The sequence below is a fragment of the Arabidopsis lyrata genome (assembly GCF_000004255.2).
Source record: "Arabidopsis lyrata subsp. lyrata unplaced genomic scaffold ARALYscaffold_4, whole genome shotgun sequence".
Taxonomy (NCBI): domain Eukaryota; kingdom Viridiplantae; phylum Streptophyta; class Magnoliopsida; order Brassicales; family Brassicaceae; genus Arabidopsis; species Arabidopsis lyrata.
In genome coordinates, this window is record NW_003302552.1 from 11,592,712 (window position 1) to 11,615,977 (window position 23,266).

The following is a 23,266-nucleotide window of genomic DNA, read 5'->3' on the forward strand; positions in this document are numbered from 1 at the left end:
ACTGGACCAGTTTAATCATTTCTATCTTCTATGGGCCTGAGTATGCCTGGGCATATGGGTAACCCGTTCGGTTCAAGTAAAACCCGTTTGGATTTGGGTTAAATAGGTAATAAATTTACGATCCATTCGGGTATTTCTAAACATTTGGTTCCGATCCGGTTCGGATATCGTCGTGTTCGGGTCGGTTCGGATAGAAAAATTTAGACCCTATAAATACCCGAAAAATATGGGTACCCGTTCGGTTATGGTATTTTATATGTAAAATGTCGGATTTTGTACGTAAAATATCGGGTACTCAAAAAAAACATTAAAAATTTGTTAAATTTTAATAAATTTAGTTATATTTGAATACATTTTGCTAAATTTTTGACAAACATAACAAATAATTTTTGGATAGTTTGGTTGTTTGGGGTATTTAAGTCTAAAGTTAATTGTCATATTTAGATTTATAATTATAATTCTAGATAATTAAATTATATTAAAATTATATATAATTAATATTTTGGATATTTAATTATATGTTCGGATACTCGGGTACCCTGTTTGGGTAACGGGTAATACCCGGACTGACCCGATATCCACGAATTTACAAAAACTGTATCTAATGAGATAATTTCCTCTTATCCGTACCCGCTCCGAACCGGTTTTTTTGCCTAGGCCTAGGCCTGAGACAAGACCATCTTCTTCTCCTTGAGTTGACTTAAAAAATTAGGTTCCAATATATAGTATGTGTTTTGAGCTTTAAATTAAAAAATTGGACTTCTTTGGACCCTTGTGTTTTATTTTTTTCATGTATTAGAAAACCTTGAATCAAATATGAATAAAAAATAAAATAAAATAACAATAGACAATAGATAGGAAATAATGTCATTTAAAACATCAACTTAGTAAGAGTTAACTGTTATAAACGATAATGTATATAAATATATATGTATATAAAATAAACAAAAGATGAGATAAAGTGGAGAGAGAAACTATGAGAGAAAGTGGAGAGAGACGAGAGAATAAAGTGTGAAGCTTATTGCTTCTGACGTACCACATATATATAGTATAGAAAACTTGGAGAGGAAGTAATTACAAGATGAGCATTATCCAATATTAGATGGATAGAGATAAGTGATGGATAATCACTTTTGTAATTATCTATTTTATAAAATTAACTATTTTTTTCAGTCTTATATTAGTTGTAATCTTAGCAAACTTTTTGTTTCTAATAAACTTACAATAAAACAACATGTACTGTCAGAATTATTCTTAAAATTACGTTTTCAATTGAACCAAACAATTAACACATAATATTTAATCCGGTTTGACTTATCTAGAATTTAATCAAATTTAATCGATTTTATTCTATTTTAACCCAAACCCATAAAAATGAAAGAAAACAAAATATCTTTTTTCTTCGACGATCAGTATATTTTTGAAATTCACAAAACCAACAGGTGATAGAGAAATCATGAAATGCACTTGAAATTATTTCGAGAAAGTGAGGATGAAGGAAGAAAATCAATGGAAACAACAAAATCTAGAAAATCAACAGAATCCAAAAGGAAATTTTCTAAGTTACAATCACGACTTGTGTCTACAGACTCGTTTATCAATCAAATTTAGTAATTTTTCCATGAAAATGCAAATCCTCACAAATTGTAAATAAAAACTAAAAAATTGAACGTCTCAACAAAATGAGATTCATTCATAGTTTCTATCAATGATCTAACTCATGAATCTCAGATAGCAGTTATAATTTCTGATATTGAATAAAATCAAAATTGGGATTGATGACACCAAATGTAGAAGCTAAACAATAGAGATCCGATGAATCTGAGGTTAGAAATAGAAAATCTTACCAGGAAGAAACCCTAAGAATCCCAAAAGTAATCAAATTCCCGTGATTCTCTTCGCGAAAGACTTCTCTACCCCCTTCGAGATCGAATTTAGGAATATTAACGTGATCGGAATTGATTAACGAAGCTGGAGAACGGTAAAAAATGTTTTGTCGGCGATGAAGAATGCTTGACCGCCGGAAATAGAATTGATGGGGCGACTTATGATTTTGTTTTCTTTTGGGGTCAGTATTTGGGGGAAAACGGCCAATTCCCCCCTGAACTTAGTTGTTTTATCGGATGCATACATAGAACTTTGATTTGTGCCTATAACTACATGAACTCGTCTAAAATTTGAATTTCTTACACGAACTATCCAACTTTGGTCAAAACCATCAAATCGACAAACGGTGTAAGTACTCCGTTAACGAATGCTGACTGGGATGCCACATTGTACCATTCAATTTTATAAATTAAAAAAATCTGATACAAAATATGACAAATGGGGGATCGAACCCATATTTGGAAGAAGATGAAATTGGAAGAGATCTGATTATATAACAATTATTTAACTTTCCAAACAGATTAATATGAATGAAATTGAGATCTATCAAATGTGGAAAACAAGTGAGATAGTGAAAGAATTGACTATGGAGATTTCGCAGAGAATATTGGAAGGAACACCTTTTTCATCCTCATGGAGACACTTCTTCTCCTCAAGCTTCTCGAAAGCGTCCATGATGGAAAAACCCTCTCTCGTCCAGATATCAATAAATATTTGTTGATTTCAATCAGAAACTAGTGTTGCTCAAGTGGTATTAAATTTGCTTAACTCACTTGAAGGTCATGAGATCGAGTCTGAGAATCAATGATTTTTTTTGATAAAACGACGTCGTTTTGCATTGTAGTCGTTTGTACTCGTGACGTGGCGTCTAGTCAGCATATTGTTAACGGAGCACTAACACCTTTTGTCGATTTGATGATTTTGACCGAATTTGGATAGTTCGTGTAGGAAATTCAAATTTTAGTCGAGTTCATGTAGTTATAGGCACTAAGCAAAGTTCTATGTATGCATCCGATAAAGCAACTAAGTTCAGGGGAAAATTGGCCGTTTTCCCAAGAATAGAGTTAAAATCAATTAAATTTTAAATTCTAGGTAAGTTAAATCATATTAAATATTACCGGTTAACTGACCAGTTCAATTGAAGATATAGTTTTAAAAACAAATCCGAAAGTACATATAGTTTTATTGAGATTAAAGTTTTTTGGTAGTTTTTTCAGATGCAAAATTGGGATTAACTGACGATGTTAAGTTACTTGACGGACGAATTTAATGGGGTTAAGTCAACGTTAAAAACTTTCGTCAAACTGCAAAACACGACGTCGTTTTATGTTTATAAAAGAACACAACTTTGAGATTCGAACCACTCACCTCCAAGAGTTACCAACCACTACTTAACCACCCAAGCTATTGTATTTCTTTTTTTTTTTGGTAGGACTATTATATTTCTTTGTAAGTATACACAAACACATGACAATTTTACAGATATTAAATGTGAATAATAGGAAATATAGAGATATTGGAGCAAACGAGCTATTTTACCACGAGAACTTTCGCATCAAGCTAAATAGACCTCAAACTATGTTTAGTTAGGTGGTTTGGTATTTGGTTTAGTTTGTAAACCAACTAAACCTAGATTTACGGAGAAACAGATGGAAACTATCAATTCTGTGAGATATGATTTGGCAAATATTTTTTCCGAAGACCTCTAATATGTGGTCATAGTTTGGACTATGTCTTGTTTGAATTAGTGTCGTGCTTATGGTATTGGCAAAAAGGCATTTGCCTAAAGCCACTAATTTGTTTTTTGATTTTTAGGCCACATTATTTTGCCGTAGGATTTTTATTTTTACTTATTTTTGTCTTAGGATTCAAATTTTGATGCGATACTTCTCGTGGAAAAATAGCTCGTCAGCCCGAGATATTGAAGGCCTTGAATAGATAATAGTTTCTTTTTTTTATTTTTCAAAAACCATTTAATCATCCAATCAAAATTATGAGAAAAATGGGTTTTCCTAAAAAATAGGGAATCTATTTTTGAGAGTTTTTAAAATTTTCTTAACAAAATCTAATATCTCATTTTTGTTAGTTTTTTTAATATTTGCCGTGGATTCAAAATTTTTTTTGTTTTCCATTTATTTTTTATTTTATTTTTCTCTCTTTTGCAAAATTCAAAAACCAAAACCAAAATCTAAAATCTAAAAACCAAAACCTATAAAGCTGGTATACTATAGTGCTTTATGAACATTTTGTTTGGGAACATAGTGACGAATGGACGCCGCTCTTATGGAGCAAGAGATTGCTTAATTAGTTACCATGTGTGGCATCGTTGGAAGGCTCGATATTCGCAAAATTTTGACAACCGAGTTGGGGATCTTGGAGGATTTTTAGTCGAAGATGCAACTCCATTGAAATAGAGACTATTTGGGAGTTTCTTTGTGATTTGTTGCAGGGACATCCATCTTCTCAACCATGAGGATATGGTTGTTTGGGAGGGAAGGATTTTATATAGTAAAAGAATGGTCAAGAAGTGCGGGACACATGGATGATAGATATTAGAAGTTGAGATCGACGGTGGAGATAATTTGGAGCACAAAAGCAGTGGAGAATCGTGTTAAAGGGAAGCAAAACAGAATTTGGATCATTCATGAAAATTTGTTGTTGAGATTGTTATCTTCTTCTTCTCCATTGGTTCTCTGAAAATTCTTTGTAATTCTTAAACTACTCCTCATTCTTGATGGAGCTTTCTGTTTTTGAGACTCTTGCTTATGAGAAGTGGATCCTTGTTTTATGAACATTGGTTCGAGTTGTGTGTTTGTGATTCAATTTTTCAATTGAGTTACAGTTTTCGCCATCAACTCACAAGATTCAGACAAGTTAAAAGGATATGCTTTAAAATGTTGTTGTAGTTCTAGATTTACCAATTGAAATTCTAATAATATTAATATTGTAAAATATATTTATGTCAAATATTTTTCAAAACACCGAATTAAGTTTTTCCTAATACATTATTTATGACTACATATGCAATATATCAGAATTGTTGAACATTTTGAAAAAATAACAAAAAATAAAACAGAATATAAGAAAATTTGAGAAAATTATAAGCAAATATAAAAGAAATGACAATAAGAAAGAGAATATAAGCCCAATTATTTGTTGGTTGAGGAGAAAGAAGGAGAGTTTTACTATTGTAATATCTATACTAGTATTTTTGAATTACATTTGTTAGTGGGTGGGTTAAATTGTTATCCGACAAATTTGGTATCCGACCCGATAAGAAATTTCCTTCATAAATCTTACACCTGATAGTTCATATCGTTTTTGGATCGGGTCAAAACATATCCAAAATTATGAACTGGATATTCCATATTTAAAAATATAGATATTTCGAAGATTTGGTTAAGATTTAGAAATACAATTCTTCTATCATTTTTATTTGAACATTTTTTAATTGTTTTCAATCGTCATATAATATATAAAGTAAAAAAAAATCTGCATATATTGGGATTTGAAATTTTTAAAACGGATATATGTTACCCAATTATTGAAAAAAGTGTGTGTTTAACGTCCCATATCGGCTAAAATATTTAAATATTGATTCAGAATTATATTATAAATATGATCAAAATGAATCCAAATCCTAATGAACAAGAAGCTCAATTTAATAAGCATCCAAATTTAAATTATATACCGTTCCATTCAGTTTTTAGTTTAACTGCTTAATTTTAACGGAAATAATAAATTTTAAACTTTTAAAAAGTTTTAAATAATATAATTCATATATTTAAAATCAATAAAAAAATTTCTAATATTATGAACATTTGAACATATATAAAGAATTACAATAACACGAGACGGGTTATATTGGTAGACAAGGTTATATAACGGGACGGATTTTTAAGAAGTTTTTTTTTTTTTTGGACAAATTTTAAGAAGTTTTAAATATTATAATTCATATATTTAAAATCAATAAAAAATTTATAAAATAAGAACATTTGAACATATAATAAGAGTTAAAATAACATGGAACGGTTATATTGCAGGACGGGGTTATATGACGGAACGAGTTTGAATAAATAAATAAAAACATCATTAACCCGCTGCTTCAATACGGTTAAATCTTCATTTTATTACTTTTTTAACACCACCAATATTAGACATATCGAATGATCCTAATTAAAGTAAATTGTATAAAATAAAAATTGTCTTGTGGTATACCTTTACTTAATAACAATTGTAAAATATAAAATATAAATGTCTTATAAAATGATACAATTTTGCAATTTGTTTATATAATATATAACCATTAAATTTTAAAATCACTAATTTTAAAAACAAATCGTTCTGCGGTGTACCGCGGCTTACAATCTAGTCTCTGTTAAAATGATTGCTACATGAAAATTGATTTTCAGATTAAGGTAGTCTTAATTATTTTTGGTTTACAAATTGAAGAAACTTGTTGTAAAGTTTACACATTTCCGTTTATTGATTAATCTGTTTTTTCCTCTTTGGTCTACATTGTTAACATAGCCTCTGATTCAAAACAATGCAAGATTTACATGTGTGAAGGTGTAACATATTTGGTATTGTCTTAGAGTTCTTCGTAAGCTTATAAATATTGAGCAGATATGTTAATTGCTTATTCCTTTTCTTTGTGATATAAGTTTATATTTTTTAGTTGCACTTGGTAGATTAATTTATTGTTGATGTGGATGTCGGATTCACACACTCAAGTATTTATTTATTTGTGGGTTAAAGCTTTCAAGATCAAAATACAAGACACAAAATGTATAGAATATAGTACGAAAATGTAAACAAAAATGTAGAGAGAAAATAGTATAGTATTGACTAATAAGCAAGAATTCGATGTACCCCCTTTTATCTTGGACTTGGAGGTCTCGTATTTATACACAAAGATTACATGATTAGCTAATTAATGAAATAAATGTTCTTAAATGTGTCCGTTTTGATTCTCCAATGAATGCCATAATGTTTCTATTTGAATTTTCTTGAATCCTTCTTGGGCTTTCGAGCTCTCGGCCCATCACTTGCTTCTCGAGCTTTTTCCGCTTCGTCCAACTTCTCCGAGCTCTCCGCCTCGGATACTTACTTTGGCACGGGGGTATATTTTGTTGAACACCGTTTCGTTGACTCTCGATCTTCGTGGCAATCTTCGGGTGGATCCGAACACGGAGTTCGGGATCTAACACCAACATTTATGGCAACAATCTTTGAAACTGTTCTCAATTATTTGTTGGTTTACTTGTAAACATCTTTGAAAACTCTATTTTTTTTACTTCTGTTTGAGCTTCTCATCGTTTTGTTTCTCTCCACTTGGTTGGTCTATTCTGAGATCATCCCATCGTGGAAGAGGAATGGGAGATCCTTTGGTGATTATCGTTTTCCAGACACATCAATAGGTTCATTATTTGAGTTTTTATGCTCTTGCTCCCGAATTTGCTGAGATCAAAGAGCCGGTGGGAATATATGGGTGAATTGAACTCATCATAAAGAATTAAAAAAAACTCTTGAAACCAGACTTGACTTGGGTTGGGTTGGGTTAGGTCGACAAAAATATATAGATGGTTGAGTGTAATTTTCAGTGGGAAAATGTCGTTTAATAGCCGAACTTTCAAAAAGTGGTCATTTAATACGTCAACTTCTTATATGGCCAATTTAAACATGAAGTAAACGTTGACCGGCCATTCTGCACAAACATATTCGTTGACCAAGAAAAACCACACGACGTTATCTGTCGTTAACAGATCCGATAACAGCCGTTTCACTCACGTTAACCATTCTGTTATTGCCTAAGACGACGTCGTTTTGGACTTAATCTAAACCCCGAAAATCCCCAATTCGATTCTCAAATCCCTTAATCCTGATAAATCCCCAAATTAGAACCCTAAGCCCTAAAATCCCCAAAATCTTGAAATCGTCTTCCCAAATGCCGTTAGTTAGAAAGAATGGCGTGATATCGAGGATTGAACCAAAGAGTGTTGTGGATGCGGAGTTGAAGCACGAGGCGAATCAGATATTGTTGTCGGAGACAGAGTTTAAGTTTCTCCGGCAGAAGGCGTTTCAGAGTTAGGAGAGCTCATGAGGAGATTGAGAAAATGATAGATGGGCTTAGACATTGCGAAAGATATATGGCTAGAGGCAATTTGCATGAGATATGGGCTAATGGTTTTGGCTACTTTGTTGATATGGAGGAAAAAAATTAAGGTTGCAGGGAGTGGCAGACGGTTGGGATCCCTTGTGTTCATGCGACGTGCGATAATAGGAAAAAAAGAGAAGGTTGAAGACTATGTCAGTGACTATTACACGAAGGAAAGGTGGCGAGAAACATACTGGAAAGGTATAAAGCCTGTCCAAGGGATGCCATTGTGGCCTATGACGAATAGGTTGCCTGTTTTGCCACCACCATGGAGAAGAGGCAGAGCTGGGAGGCCAAGTAACTATGCAAAGAGGACATGAAGAAATGAAGATGTCTCTTCTACAAATAAGAACAAGATGTCACGGGAAAAGAGAATCATGACATGCTCTAACTACCTGTAAGAAGGGCACAACAAACAAGGGTACAAAAATGCAACTGTCCTGAATATAGCAAGGAGACCAAGAGGTCGTCCAAGGAAAAATCAGGTTTGTAGTTCTTTTTTTATTTTCTGTATTACAACTCACTTAATCAAGTGTTTCTGACTTTCATACATTTGACTTAGGATCCACAAGTGCTTGGATCACAACTTCAATAAGGATCACAATCATATCAAGGATCACAAGAGCAATTACACGGTTCTCATTCTAATCAAGGATCACATGCTCATCAAGGATCACAAGGACAGGGACAAAGGGCATCACGTGGAGCATGACAAAGATCACAGCTTGATCGAAGACATGGATCTGCAACATCACAAGCACAAGCACAAACAGAACCACATGCACACGCACAAACAGAACCACATGCTCAACCTCAAAGACTTGGTAGATTTGCATCATGGTTTGAGTGTTCCAGACAATCTTAGTCTATGGATTTTTTGTTGTTGTTTGAACTTAAGCTTAGTCACATGTTACTTTTTGGTGTTTGACATAAGCTTAGTTTCGGTTTCTTTTGTTGTTTGGACTTGTCTTTATGACATAAGCTTAGTTTCGATTTCTTTTGTTGTTTGGACTTGTCTTTGACATAAGTGTTGTAATGTATGAATGGTTTTATGCATTTGAACTTTTCTTTAAAATTCTCATTATGATTACCAAAGCAGCATTTCATTACCTTTCATTACAAAGTTAGACAAAAGAAAATACAAACAAAATAACAAAGACCAACAACAACAGAAGACAAAAAAACAAACACACAACTACACTAGTAACCAAGAACAAGTTTCTGGTTTTTGGTCTTATAGAACATTATGAACACAATTGCAATGACTGTTATACAAAGGCACACCAAGCACAATTTGGTCATCAATTTCCATATCTGAAATTCCCTTTTGCTCTACATTCCATCTTCCTTCAATTCGTTGATCAAACCCTTTAACTCTGCAATCTCGTATGCAACCTCAGATTTGGCATTGTTTACTTCGCTATCAATGATAGAAATTTTTGGTATAACATCTACAACCTCCTCGTACACACAATCTTCGACCCATTTAAACAAATAGTCCTACATTGACATCGAAAATCATTTTTCGACCAAACACAAAAATACAAAATCAAATAAACTTACCTCTTGATTGGTTGGACAACGGAAGAAAAGTCTTCATGGATTCTTCTTCGTGCTTGATGTATAGCTGACGATGTCTCGCCCGCAATGACACTTCGAAGGAAACCCACAATTCCCACTGCCTCCATCTTGAACACTCGAACTCCCTGAATTGCAACTCATATCTATAGAAGATGGAGAATTCGATGAAAATGGTGATTTCGAGCTGAAAGGAAGAGAATTGATATTTAGGGTTTTGGTTTTGATTTGGGGATTTGAAAATCGAATTGGGGATTTTCGGGGTTTAGATTAAGTCCAAAACAACTTCGTCTTAGGCAATAACGGAATGGGTAACGTGAGTTAAACGACTGTTATCGGATCTGTTAACGACAGATAACGTCGTGTGGATTTTGGCCTGGTCAACGAATACATTTGTGTAAAATGACCGGTCAACGTTTACTTCATGTTTAAATTGGTCAGATAAAAAAATTGATGTATTAAATGGCCACTCTTAAAAGTTTGGCTACTAATTAAAACGACATTTTTCCTTAATTTTCAGACCAAAGACAAACGAATGAAACCATATTTACTTACTGGTTACGATGGTCCACACTTACATGATATTGAGAGCCACCACCCACCGACAATATGTCTGATATTGCTTTCATATGATGTACATGTTTTATTTTCTGACCAATTAGTATCCATTAAATATATGAATACACGTGTAATATTCGTTTTACGAATTTATTTATACATTAAAGTATCGCTGTTATTAGTTAGTTGCTATGTCCGATTATTAAAGAAAAAAAAAGTGACAATGACAGTATCCCATAGAAATTTCCAAATTAAAAATTAGAAGAATAGCTAAAAATGGAGTTACATTATAATTCAACAAGCTTTTGATATAAATTTGAATTATACTAATATTAGGTACCGTTTGATTACCTTCCATCTTGGATGCATGTTACACTTATACTCCATCTGTATCAAAAAGTTTAATTTTAAAGAGTTTTCACACCAATTAAAAAATATTTAATGTTTAGTTATAAATACACTATTTATTCATACTAAACTATTTCTCATAACTATCAACCGTAATTCATCAAATTTTAAACTTCTCAATTAATGATTTTTGAAATTCACAATTTATTAACATTAATTGATACTCCATCCGTTTCAAAATATAAGACGTTTTAGTTAAAAACACGCAGATTACAAAATATCTATTTTTAAAAAGTTCAACTAATCATGAATAAGACTGCATAATATAAAAAATCAGAAAATATTAAATTAATATATAATTTGCATAGAAACTTGAAAACGTCTTACATTTTAAAACAAAAATAATATCTCAAAACGTCTTACATTTTGAAACGGAGGGAGTAAAAGTTTACAGAAAATCAATCTTTTTGATACAAAAATAAAAGGGAGACTCACAAAAATGCTCTTTTTTCAATACCCCTTTTCAAAAATGCCCCATTTGGCTGTCCATTTTTAAAAATACCCCTTTTTATGTACAAAATGACGAAATTACCCTTCTTTTAATAAAAAGATATCACAATAAGGAAAACATGAGAATGTGCACACATCAAAATTACAAATTTGATTTTGTAAAAACTTGTAAAACCTTTAAAATACCTTGTAAAATTTTCCCGTAAAAATTTTTCCCGCCAAAAAAATTTCCCGCCAAAAAATTTTTTTTGCGGAAAAAGTGATTCCGCAATTTTTTTGACGTAAAATTTTTGGCAGGAAAAATTTACAAGGTATTTCAAAGGTTTTTTACAGGGTATTTATAAGGTTTTACAATGTATTTTTAATGGTTTTACAACGTATTTATAAGGTATTTATAAGATATTATAAGATTTTACAAACTATTTTATAAGGTTTTACAAGTTTTTTATAAGGTTTTACAAGTTATAAATACCTTATAAAACCTTATAAGTACCTTGTAAAACCTTTTAAAATACATTGTAAAACCTTACAAAACACTTGTAAATACTCTGTAAAACCTTTAAAATACCTTGTAAATTTTTCCCGCCAAAAAAATTGCGGAATCACGTTTTCCGCAAAAAAAGTTTTTGGCGGGAAAATTTTACAAGGTATTTTAAAGTTTTTACAAGTGTTTTGGCGAGAAAATTACGGGATCACTTTTCCCGCCAAAAAATATTTTGTATTTTGTGGACCTAATTTTGTTTCAAATAAGGATAAAATGGTCATTAAAAATTAAAAGAAGGCAAACTTAAAATGGACTCTCAAAAAAGGCATTTTTGAAAAAGGATATTGAAAAATGGACATTTTTAACAATTTCTCAAAATAAAATCTCATAAAATCATTATTTATGATATAGAGGGAGTATTACATAGATTTCGGATATATATGATTACGGATCCATAAAATTTATATGTGGAAAAGAAAGTTAGAAAACATAATAGCCATAAGGCCCATAAAAAGGAAGGACAGCCGTGTGTGGGGGTCTAGACGACCTTCGCGGAAAATTTTACTGATCCAAAAAATACGTGAACGCATATGTACTCATCAATACTATACTTTGACTTCACATCTCTCGAATTAAAGTTTGATACAAGAAAAAAAAATCGGAGTAAAATGACATCTTTATACCAATAATTTATATGACAGCTTGACACTTCACCAAGAACCGCATTGATAATGTGACACCTCGAACGTATCAGATTCGAATCTATAAAATGGAAAAGCATGTGTAATAATGGCAGATCGAGCAAGATGTTTCATGGACGCATATGTACTTTTTTTTCTTTTTATACAAGTACGTTTGTTATATGTATACACATGCATAGTTAGGAACCCATCAACCTATTTCATATAAAGGTAAAACGCATGCATGGACATCACAAAAAATAACTAATCTTAGTTTCCTTTTTTGCACAAATGTCATCCAACGTAAGGCTTTGCACGAATGACAAATATTATGGGCATACATAGCTAATGAGAAGAAGAAAAAAAAATGTCAAAGGGATAAGAGAATAAAAAGAATGTTGTGTCTTATTCATCTCAAAGAAAGAGTATATATACATGTTACAAGAAACCCTAAACATACTTAAGGATATTAACATAAAACTTTAGGAAATATACTATATTTACATATAACTCCCTAATACTCCCTCCTCAAGTTAGAGCATGAAGATTATACATGCCCAACTTGCGCCGTAAATAAGCAAATTGTTGAGAACCCAAAGCCTTAGTAAAGATATCCGTTGGTTGCTCTGTAGTGGTAAGATGTGCAGTATCAGTGAACCATCCTGAATTTCATTCCGAATGAAGTGGCAATCCCTCTCAATATGCTTCGTCCGCTCATGAAAAACAGGATTGGCAGCAATATGTAAGGCTGCTTTAGTGTCACAAAACAAACGCATCGGCTGCGGATGAGATACTCCAAAACATCCTAAAAGCTCACGATCCCATTTCAACTCCCGAGTAGTGAAACTCATTGCACAATATTCAGCTTATGCTGAGGAAAACGACACCACATCTTGCTTCTTTGTCTTCCAAGCTATCGGAGAATCACCCAACATAACAATAAACCCTGTAACCGATCTCCGAGATAGGGAACATGTAGAAAAATCTGAATCACAATAAGCTGTCAATTGTAAATCAGAATCAGCACTCAACACAATACCTTGACCTGGACATCCTTTAAGATATCTGACAACCCGTATGACTGCAGCCCAAAGTTTGGCACGAGGTTGTTGCATAAATTGAGCCAACATATGCACAACATAGGAAAATTCTGGTCGAGTAAAAGTAAGATATACCAAACGTCCAACAAGCCTCCTATACCTCTCGACATCCTCATAAAACTCTCCTTCATCATCTGGTAACTTATGGTTCTGTTCAAGCGGAGTAGACACTGGTTTTCATCCCAACAACCCACATTCACTTACAATATCCAAAGCATACTTCCTTTGTGACAAGTAAAAGCCATCAGGAGACCGAGATACTTCAATGCCCAAAAAATATTTTATAGCCCCCAAGTCCTTCATATGAAAGCATTCACTAAGGTATCCCTTAAACTCCTGAATACCTTTAAGATTATTTCCCCCAATCAACAAATCATCCACATATACCAACACAAAGAGTTGCATAGATCCACGCTCCAAGGTAAAAAGAGAGTAATCTGCTACCTGCTGAGCAAACCCATAACCTTTCAATGCTGCTGCAAGCTTAGCGAACCAACAACGTGGTGCTTGACGCAGACCATATAAAGATCTCTTAAGGCGATAAACTTTTGATTTATCTTGAGAAACAAAGCCAGGAGGTAATCTCATATAAACCTCTTCCTCAAGATCCCCATGTAGAAACGCATTATGAACATCCATCTAATGTACTTCCCAACCTTTGACAGCCGCAATCTTAAGAAACTCTCGAATAGTTATCATTTTCACAACCGGAGCGAATGTCTCATCAAAATCTAACCCTTCAACCTGTCGATTACCCATGGCCACCAGACGAGCCTTGTAACGCTCTATTTCTCCATTCGACTTATACTTGATAGTAAATATCCAATGACTGCCAATAGCTTTCTTTCCTCGCGGAAGATCACTAATATCCCAAGTATCATTTGCTTCCAAAGCATTCACCTCTCCAGACATCGCATTGCACCATTTCTCATCCTTAACGGCTTCCGATTATGACTTAGGAACCGAGACAGCAGTAATGGCCGCAAGAAACGCTCTCTGTGAATCAGAAAATCTGTCACAACTCACATAATTGGCAATGGGATAGAGGATCATACCTGGAGCAGAGGACGCTGATTGAGAGGCAGGTGAGAGTGTGGGTGGATCAGTGGAGCAACGTATAGTGTGTAAAACATACTCCTTGAGCGGCAGCTCTGATACCGTGCCAAAGGGATAAGAGAATAAAGAGAATGTTGTGTCTTATTCATCTCAAAGAGAGAGTATATATACATATTACAAAAAAACCTAAACATACTTAAGGATATTAACATAAAACTCTAGGAAATATACTATATTTACATATAACTCCCTAATAAAAAAACAGTCGTCGTGCAAATCTTTTTCTATACTTTTTCTCTTTTCTTAGGAAAGTGAGATTTAAAAAAAAACACTCGTGTGTATAGATAAATCATATTAGAGACACCTAAAATATAGGGCGAATTCCAGACTCAAATATTGGTGGTTTGTTGTGGAGCTTTAAACACGTGTAGAGGGTGTGGAAATATAAAGAAGTTATGAATAAAAGGAGAAACATGCCGCATGTTCTTGAGTAGAAGAGGAGCTAGAAATGTTCACGGTGGCGGATCACCATAATATAGCAAAGTAGGTTTAAATTCTACGAAAAAATTAGATCGACTAAAGTAAAGTTGGGATTCATGACTGCAAGATTTAATTGTATCGCTCTTTTGATTTTATTTGGTTGTTAATCCATTATTTTTAACGCTTTCTATTTAACTTTTTTGCACATTCTTTAAACTAAACTCTCATGTATAACCAAAACACGAAGAGTGCTTTTGATAGATACTGAAATGGTAATGCCTTCTAGAAAAAAAAAATATGCATTCTTAAGGCTGTTGACACCATGTCAGTTTTACCCATTGTAGTTTTGCTAAGGTGGCTACCACATGTCATGTATTGATTAGCTGTCTTTAAGCATCCAAAAAGTAACCCCAACATTTTCCCTACATTAGGTGATTATTATATATTACTAGACCAATATCCGCACAACGTGCGGGGTTTTTTATTCATATTTTATTAGTTAAAATAATTTACATCGACTAAATTTATATGATAAATAATATTTTGGTTTTTTTTAATAATCATTTTGATGTTTTTCTCTAACTCTCGAGTAAATAATTCATTCTAGTTTTATTTATTTATTTAAGTTAAATTGTTTAACACTTTTTTCTGAATCTAATGTTAAATTATATTCTAAAAAAATAAACGTTTATACAAATGATCGCAGATTTTTTTTTAAGAAACTACAAAGAAGATTCCCTCATTGGTATTGTCTTGATGCAAACCAAGCATGTAGTTGTAGTTGTACACTTATTTATAATTACTTACCTTTAAAAGGTATCTTTTAATAAACGGAAAAGTAGTGATAATTTAGTATCTTATATTTGCCTTAAAATAAATTGTAAACTCAACTCATATTCATTGTCACTAATCCTATATATATCATAGTATATGAAAACATGAAATAAATTCTAATATCATATTATTTAATTTTTATACTTTAATAAAATCAAAAAATTTAATTAAACTTCCATTGATTTTATGTTTATGCGTAAGTTTATACAATTTATTCAGCTAAATTTAAATAAATTAATTATATATGAGTTTGATATACTTTTGTAGCGCATTAAATTAAAATTACTTAATTAATAAGTTAAAACATGTAAATTTTCATATAAACAAGAATTATACATGATTTAAACTCTTAATTAAATTAAATAAAATCATAAATATGATATGTTGATGTGACACATGGCACTCTCTCCACTGCTTATGTGGCACGTAGAAGGATGAATAGAGTTGGCAACTCTCATATATATATAATTATATGTTTTATTTCACTTATCAGAAATAAATTCACACATAAATTAATCAAAATTCTTTTTACGAATTTATAAAAAGGAAATTAGTGAAACAGATTTGGGTCCCCTATAGGGAAAACGGCCATTTTCAACCCCAACTATTTGGGGACGGGTTTTTCCAACCCAAACTAAGACCCCCCGTCAATTTCTACCCAACAATGTTTATCGTTTAAGGTTACGACAAGTGATGGAGTTACGAAAGAGTTTATTGACGTTACCCTATTTATTTCAGACAAGTTTCCAGATAGAATGTCTGGTACATGATTCCGCTGCAAGAAGAAAGACAAAATCTTTAGACGGACCCCTTTGTTAAACCAAACTATTCAGGAACAAATTTTGTTTTTTCTTGCTATTGCTACATTACTTTCAGATTCCAGTTACAGTGCCTGTGAATTCATAAAATCGACGAACATTTTTCTGTTTCGAGAGAAAATGAAGAACCCTAATTTTAATTTTTCCCCAAAATTAAAACGACGACGTTTTATTTTTTCCCGCCCCCAAATAGTTTGGGTTGGAAAAACCCGCCCCCAAATAGTTGGGGTTGAAAATGGCCGTTTTCCCGCCACGTCAATGCCACGATATCGCTGACTTAGCAGCCGTTAAATCCCGAACTAACACCGTCTTCTGTCATGTTGAAATCGGCTAATTTTCATTAGTTTAGGTTTTGAATTTAAATTAGTTTTGAGTTTGGGTAAAAATTGACGGGGAGTCTTAGTTTGGGTTGGAAAAACCCACCCCAAATAGTTAGGATTAAAAATGGCCGTTTTCCCGGTCCCCTATATTAACGTCGACTTAAACTTGGAAGAAGACTAAATTGACAGGTTTCCGCAACTGTAGACTAATTTAATAACCATTGAAAAACTCTATAAAATTCATTAATTAATAATTACGTTTAGAGACTGGTGTATGTGAGAAGGGGAAATGAATAGATATTTGAAAAGAAACATTTTTGATGGAACAAACCGACTTTTTGACAATCTCATTAAACTATTGTTGATTGTACCAATGGACTTTTGTATAGGTGAAGTTGTGAGGAACATTTTTTTTATATCACGAGATATGATTCACATGTATGATAGCAAGTTGAAGATAACCAAAAGTGGTGTGACCCACATTTAAATATGTTAATAACATACTAATTTTGACACATATAATATAGCATAATTACAAAAACTGGCTTACTATATTTTAGATAAAGAAAAGTTGAGCTAAAAAGAAAATAGAGTTGTTTAAATTGATTGGTTGAAATGTGTGGATCACTAGATGGTTACATTTAGTTATTTATTATTTAGTTATGTATCATTAAAGGACTTAAATAGAAATTCACATATACTTTTAGCATAACCACATAAATCGGCTTACAATGTAGTATTAGAAAAATAATTGAGCTAAAAAGTAAACAGGGATATTTATTGGTTGGTTGAATTGTTGATCACTAGATGAATACATTTAGTATTTAATAATTTATCAACTTGCGTTGCAGAAACATAAAAACCTAAATAAAAGGTATATTTTATTCACAGAGTTTTTTTAGTACTTAGCATATTTAACAAACAAATTGTTTAAACATTTTTCCAGTCAAGGAATGAATTAATTTTTTTAATTATTGCGAATCCAATACATGACAAAGAATTGTATAACTCACCTATAATCAACTAACATATTAAAACAAAAAAAAAAAAAACAAAAAACCTATAAGGACAGGACAAAGACACAAGCGAAGCTTATCTCATCCTCATCTTGCCGCCCATATCGAGGAGTATAAACCAAGCCACAGCCAAACCCATCACGACTCTCCACAAATTCAAAATCTGCACAATTATTCAACATCCACATTATCAATATATCTTATCACTTATAGATATTCCTTAACTTTAATCATAACATAGAAGAAATATCTGACTATAGTCCATAGATAAAATGAAATTTCACTAGATTACAACTTTTTATGCTTTTTAACCAAATCTACTACCAAAAAAAATAAACAACCATTAAAAGATTTTCATACATAATTTTGAACTTTTTTAAAAACGGAAAACTGTATAAGTAAAGTAGTCATTGTATATATAGACGTTTCTTTCGTATTTTGTCATATTATTGCGTACACTACATATAGAATATAGACTTACATAAATGTGGTCGTAGTTGGTATTTAATTTGATACGACATAGGTAGTATTCAATAATATATAATACGTATACCATATATCAACTATGACCAAAATTATAAATGACTATTTATTTTCCAAATTATGCAATTGGTTTTAGAATTTCTGAATTTTTTTTGGTATTTTAATTAAAAACTTAAAAATTGTAGTAATGGAAAATATGTAGAGCTGAATTTCGAAAACAAAAATTAAAGATTTAAAAATCTACATAAGAAACTAAAAATATTAATTAAAAAAAGGAAATTTACCTTGATTGTAGTTGCCCTTGAAGTGTAGATAATATCAGGTAAATAACCCTGCATACCGACATTGTAAACCGGTTTACCATCCGGGTAAAAAAGTCCATAATTCCTCTCAGAAACCGGACCCGGTTTAAGATTCTCATTAAACAGAGCAAAAACATAAACATCAATAGGAACAGATTGCTTCGCCGGAGTTCCTTTCCTCTGCCGAATCAACTTCAACAAGTTCCCATTATACAAAGCCGCGTTCTCCGGCGAAGCTCCGATCTCATTCTCATCTCCTTTAGAAGGCCATCCAGTTTCCGATATCCGAACCTCGATATCGGTATGTCCCAAAGTTTTAATGGCAGAGTAAAGTGCATCAACTTGAGCAAACAACATGTTATCATAATGAAGATTAGTGTTTGGATCAACCATACCTTGATTAGGTTGAAACAAAACATACTCTAATGGAACTTCTTTAGGACTATCTTTATAAGCAAAGAAAGGATAAGCATTAATCAAGAAAGGTGATTTGATTTGAGAATGAAAATCAAGAAGTGGTTGAAGATATTGAATAAACTCTTCTTTAAATGATCCTGAAGAAGGAGGATAAGAAGTTGAAAGAATGTCTAAAGAATGAGCTGAAGTAACCGTTACTTGTTTCTCTAAACCAAGATTGGTTAAAGCAGCGTAAACCGATTTCATAGCCGGTAAAAGGTTTTCGATGAGGACATGATCATTGGTTTTGAAGATTTCGTTACCGACAACGATTGAGGTTATTCGAGTTTTTGAGATATGTGGTTCAAGTCTTTGTTGTAACCAATCTTGAGCTTTGGTTGGATCTGTTGACATGTTTTGAAGATACTCGTTGCCTAAACCGATCATGAAATCGACTTGTGAGTTTGAGAAGGAGAAGAGAACGTTTGGATCTGCGTCGTAGAGTTTGACTCTTGTGATGTTTAGTGATCGGAGGAGTACGGCAACTCTCGCCGGAGATGGGAGATTGTTAGCAATTTGGCCGTAGTTGATTCCCACACCTTGCCCTTTAATTCTCTCTATAAAAAAAACAAACAAAACATAATTAGAATGCTCTGGTCCTGGCCTAAAGACAAAAAAACATGTCTCTTTGGTCCGAACTTCGCGGTTATTAAAACAAAAATGAAGGAGAAGGAGGAAACCTGAGAGAGTAAGAAAGAGGAGGAGAAGAACTCTGAAGAAGAAGGAGAGACTATGTGTGGCCATGGCAAGAATCTCCTTCTACGCCGTCGTTTTTAGCTCCTCTTCTTCTTCTTCTTTTTTTTTTTTTTTTCTTTTGAGGTTTAGTTTTTTGGTATTAAGAATACGTATATAACAACAACACGGTGGAATTTGGAAAGATCCAACTGTTTTTTTTTCGATCTCGCTTTCCGCGTTCGTCAAAAAGCTCGAACTTACCAGGTGTCTTTCATTAATGCATTATATTTCTATATTACACATTATATTTTTATTCCTTTAATAAATGTATTTCTATGTTTGTAATTTTTTTCTGTTAATAGGTATGGTATCTCTTATTTGTGTATTTTTCTTCCTTTTTTGGACCAAATTTGACATCGAATATTTGAGTGAACCGTGGTTACATGAAAAACCCAGAAAGCTTTAAGAGAATCCAATGAAAATAAAACTCAATAATTAATAATTGGTAATTCATTTTTTTTGGGATCTAAGAACATAATCTTTTTAAATTGGAAATAATAACATACAAAATTATTATATTTGTTAAACTAATACTATAATGTTAAAAGTCTAGTTAAACTATCGATGTCAAACTTTGGGGATGTGTTTTTAGTAAAGTGGTTAAGTTTATTTGATTCCGTCTTTTTCCATCGGAGTTCAACTCCACTAAATCGCGTTTCTCTATGTAATAGAGATTGATTATGGATCGGGCCTTCGGGCCTTATCGATCCAAAAATATCATAAAAAATATATATATATATATATATCGACGTCGAATTTTACTAATAATATATATAAAAGAATTAGTGTCCTTAATCAATTGCCCAAAAGTGTAATTAAAATATGTATAATTGTGATTTACTTTATATCCTTTACAGCTCAAGCATAAATATAACGAATTTGGCTAGTTTCCTTCAATTACATGCATGTAAATCAAAGAGGAATAAGTAGGTTTGATTTATGGACACAAATAATGTAAATCCAAGCTGTTCTACTTCTACCTTCCATTTCTTGAATATTCTAATCTCGAATAGTTTATATACTATTAAATTACCTACAACGAAACGTCACTTGTAATGATTGTTTTCCTTACGTCAATTTACGTTACAATTTTGACCTCTCTTTTGTAGAAAAAAAAACTGATACTTGATTTTTTCGTCATCGATATTTAATATCTCAGTTATTGCAGTCATTAATATCCCAGTGGGTTTATATTATTCCTACGTGACATTATCAGGCAATTTACCGACACTGAAAGTGACGTTTCTTATTGGTTTCACATGTGGATGTGGGACGAAAACATTATTAAAATAAGAACAACGATGGTGGTTATAAAATTGGGATTGAGTATGGTCAATTCTTCCCCAACTGGTCTTCAATTCAAACACTCCATAACCACTGGCGGCTTCAATGAAAAGCAACTTTCACGATTCACATGTACAAATCATCTTCTAGTTTTATAAGTTTTATATCAAGTTGCAATTTGCATATTAGATCGAAGACAGAAAGAGACAAGTAATGAAATATTTGTTTTTTGTATCATGTATTAGGTATGTACAATTGTTAGGATTCTTTATTTCGATCGTCAATGTTTCTAAGAATAAGATTAATAGCACACGTACGTCTCTATACAACTTGAGTTGTCAAACGTGTGGACCCTCTCCACTAGATTTTTTACGTGTATATATGTTGTTTTGCATGTTGGATCAATCTTTTCTCTAATCAAGAGGGTTATAATTCTTATTAATTAACTCTAATTTCCGTAATCTAATACTCCAATTTAGAGTTGTTTGTTAAAAGTTTTAGGCGTCCACAAAACTCTTTAAGAAAACATATATCGTTGAAGATCAGCTGCGAGGAGTAAATACGCATCAACCAAAGAAAACACGAGCGAAGTTACTTGAAACATCAACAGTGTCTCTTAAAACTTCTAAAGTTTAATTCAAAATGCAAAGTTTAGCTAGAGTTTGAGGTGAGAGGAAAGCAATTGAACTAATTAAACGATTATTTGTGTTATATAGTGACTTCTAGCATTTAGTATATAACGTATCATCTTTTTTATGGGCTCCACGTCTTCTTTCGGACCATGGGTCTACTATCTTCCGATAGTCGATCCGCTATGTTTGAAAGACTTTAAAGATTTGTTTACCTATCCTACAAATTACCACATGATCTTTTCTTGTGTTTTGTCCTCATTCACACAGTTCCGACAATTATTTTTCAGAAAGTCATCAATCCTGAAAAATTGCTCCAGCTCAAGCACGCTTAACTGTGGAGTTCTCTCAAGACGTTTGACCGAGAAGATAAGTGAACTTTAGTAACATAGATAGCCAAATCGATTCTTTTAAACCTTTTCGCATGCACCACCGTATTCTTGAAACCGGAGTGTTACATAAAATCTTTATTGAAGTTCCTAGAGTCTCTTTTTCAGTTTAAAAACTATGAAAATATCTTCATTTAACAAAATTAGTTAGTTAGTTATGTCGACATACTAACAAAATTAGTTCGTTAGTTTGGTATGATTCTAATAATTAGTTAATGTTTACAATTTCAAAACTACATTAAAAGTGAAATAAAATAAATTTTATTAATTTTATTAGAAATTTGAGTATATAACTCTTTAGTCTAAAGTTTGCATGGTAAAAAAATAAAGTTTTTTACTAAAATCAAAATCATAATACATAGTTAAAAATATAGAAAATTTTACATACTCTTTAGTCTAAATTTAATTATATTGTTAACTTTTGTAATTAAAATTATTAAAAAAAATTTCGTAATAACGCGTAATCAAACAAAAAAAAGCTGCAATGTTTCTTTTAATATATCAAAAAATAGAAAATCTAACGATATTGATTTTAGCAAAAATATTTGTAAAATAAGAAGTTAATTTTTTTATTTACAAAGTAAAAATAATTAATTCGCTAATTATTTTTATTTTACTTTTGAAATTGATAAAACTAACTAATTATAATAAGCAATGTATTAGATATATATACAAAATATATTTATGTTGAATATTGAATGTGTTTTCCTTTTTAATTATACATACCATAAAAGATTTAATAGAATAATTTTTTAATATTAAAATAAATAAAAATAATTTTTTTTGAATATTTTTGTTGGTCAATACCGGTCAACAGGGGCGGATCTACTTAGAGAGGAGGTTGGGCACGTGCCCGACACAGATTTTATAAACTTAATAAACACTCCCTCCGTTTCGTTTTAGTTGTCGTCTAAGATTTTTTCACCCAAATTAAGAAAAACATTAAATTTTCTGTTTTACCCTTTATTAATATATTTTATAAAAAATTTCATTGGCCAAAACATTAAAACAGTAGGGATAAAACTGGAATTTTCACCAAACATTTGCATTGAAAACCTAAAACGACAACTATTATGAAACAAAATTTAAATCCTAAAACGACAACTAAATTGAAACGGAGGGAGTACTTGAGAGCAATTAATATATATTTAGCTTAGTTGGT

At 32.0% G+C, this 23,266-nt stretch overlaps 1 protein-coding gene across 1 annotated transcript; it reads right to left on the reverse strand.

The window, feature by feature from the left end:
* Window positions 1–17,674: 17,674 nt before the first annotated feature.
* LOC9316988 (glucan endo-1,3-beta-glucosidase 14) lies at window positions 17,675–20,020 on the reverse strand. The gene is made up of 3 exons (XM_002880875.2): window positions 19,748–20,020; window positions 18,594–19,624; window positions 17,675–17,989 (listed from the first exon to the last, which is right to left on the reverse strand). Exons 1-3 carry the CDS (start codon window positions 19,809–19,811, stop codon window positions 17,903–17,905), a joined length of 1,182 nt encoding a protein of 393 aa, XP_002880921.1. The 5' UTR covers window positions 19,812–20,020; the 3' UTR covers window positions 17,675–17,902.
* Window positions 20,021–23,266: the final 3,246 nt, after the last annotated feature.

What these genes read in the sequence shown, in the direction of transcription:
- LOC9316988 (XM_002880875.2), bottom strand. Translation starts at nt 19,811, where the DNA reads ATGGCCACACATAGTCTCTCCTTCTTCTTCAGAGTTCTTCTCCTCCTC. An exon ending in CCTCTTTCTTACTCTCTCAG is followed by an intron (nt 19,625 to 19,747) that starts GTTTCCTCCTTC and finishes TTTTTTTTATAG; the next exon opens with AGAGAATTAAAGGGCAAGGT. An exon ending in CAAGGGCAACTACAATCAAG is followed by an intron (nt 17,990 to 18,593) that starts GTAAATTTCCTT and finishes ATAATTGTGCAG; the next exon opens with ATTTTGAATTTGTGGAGAGT.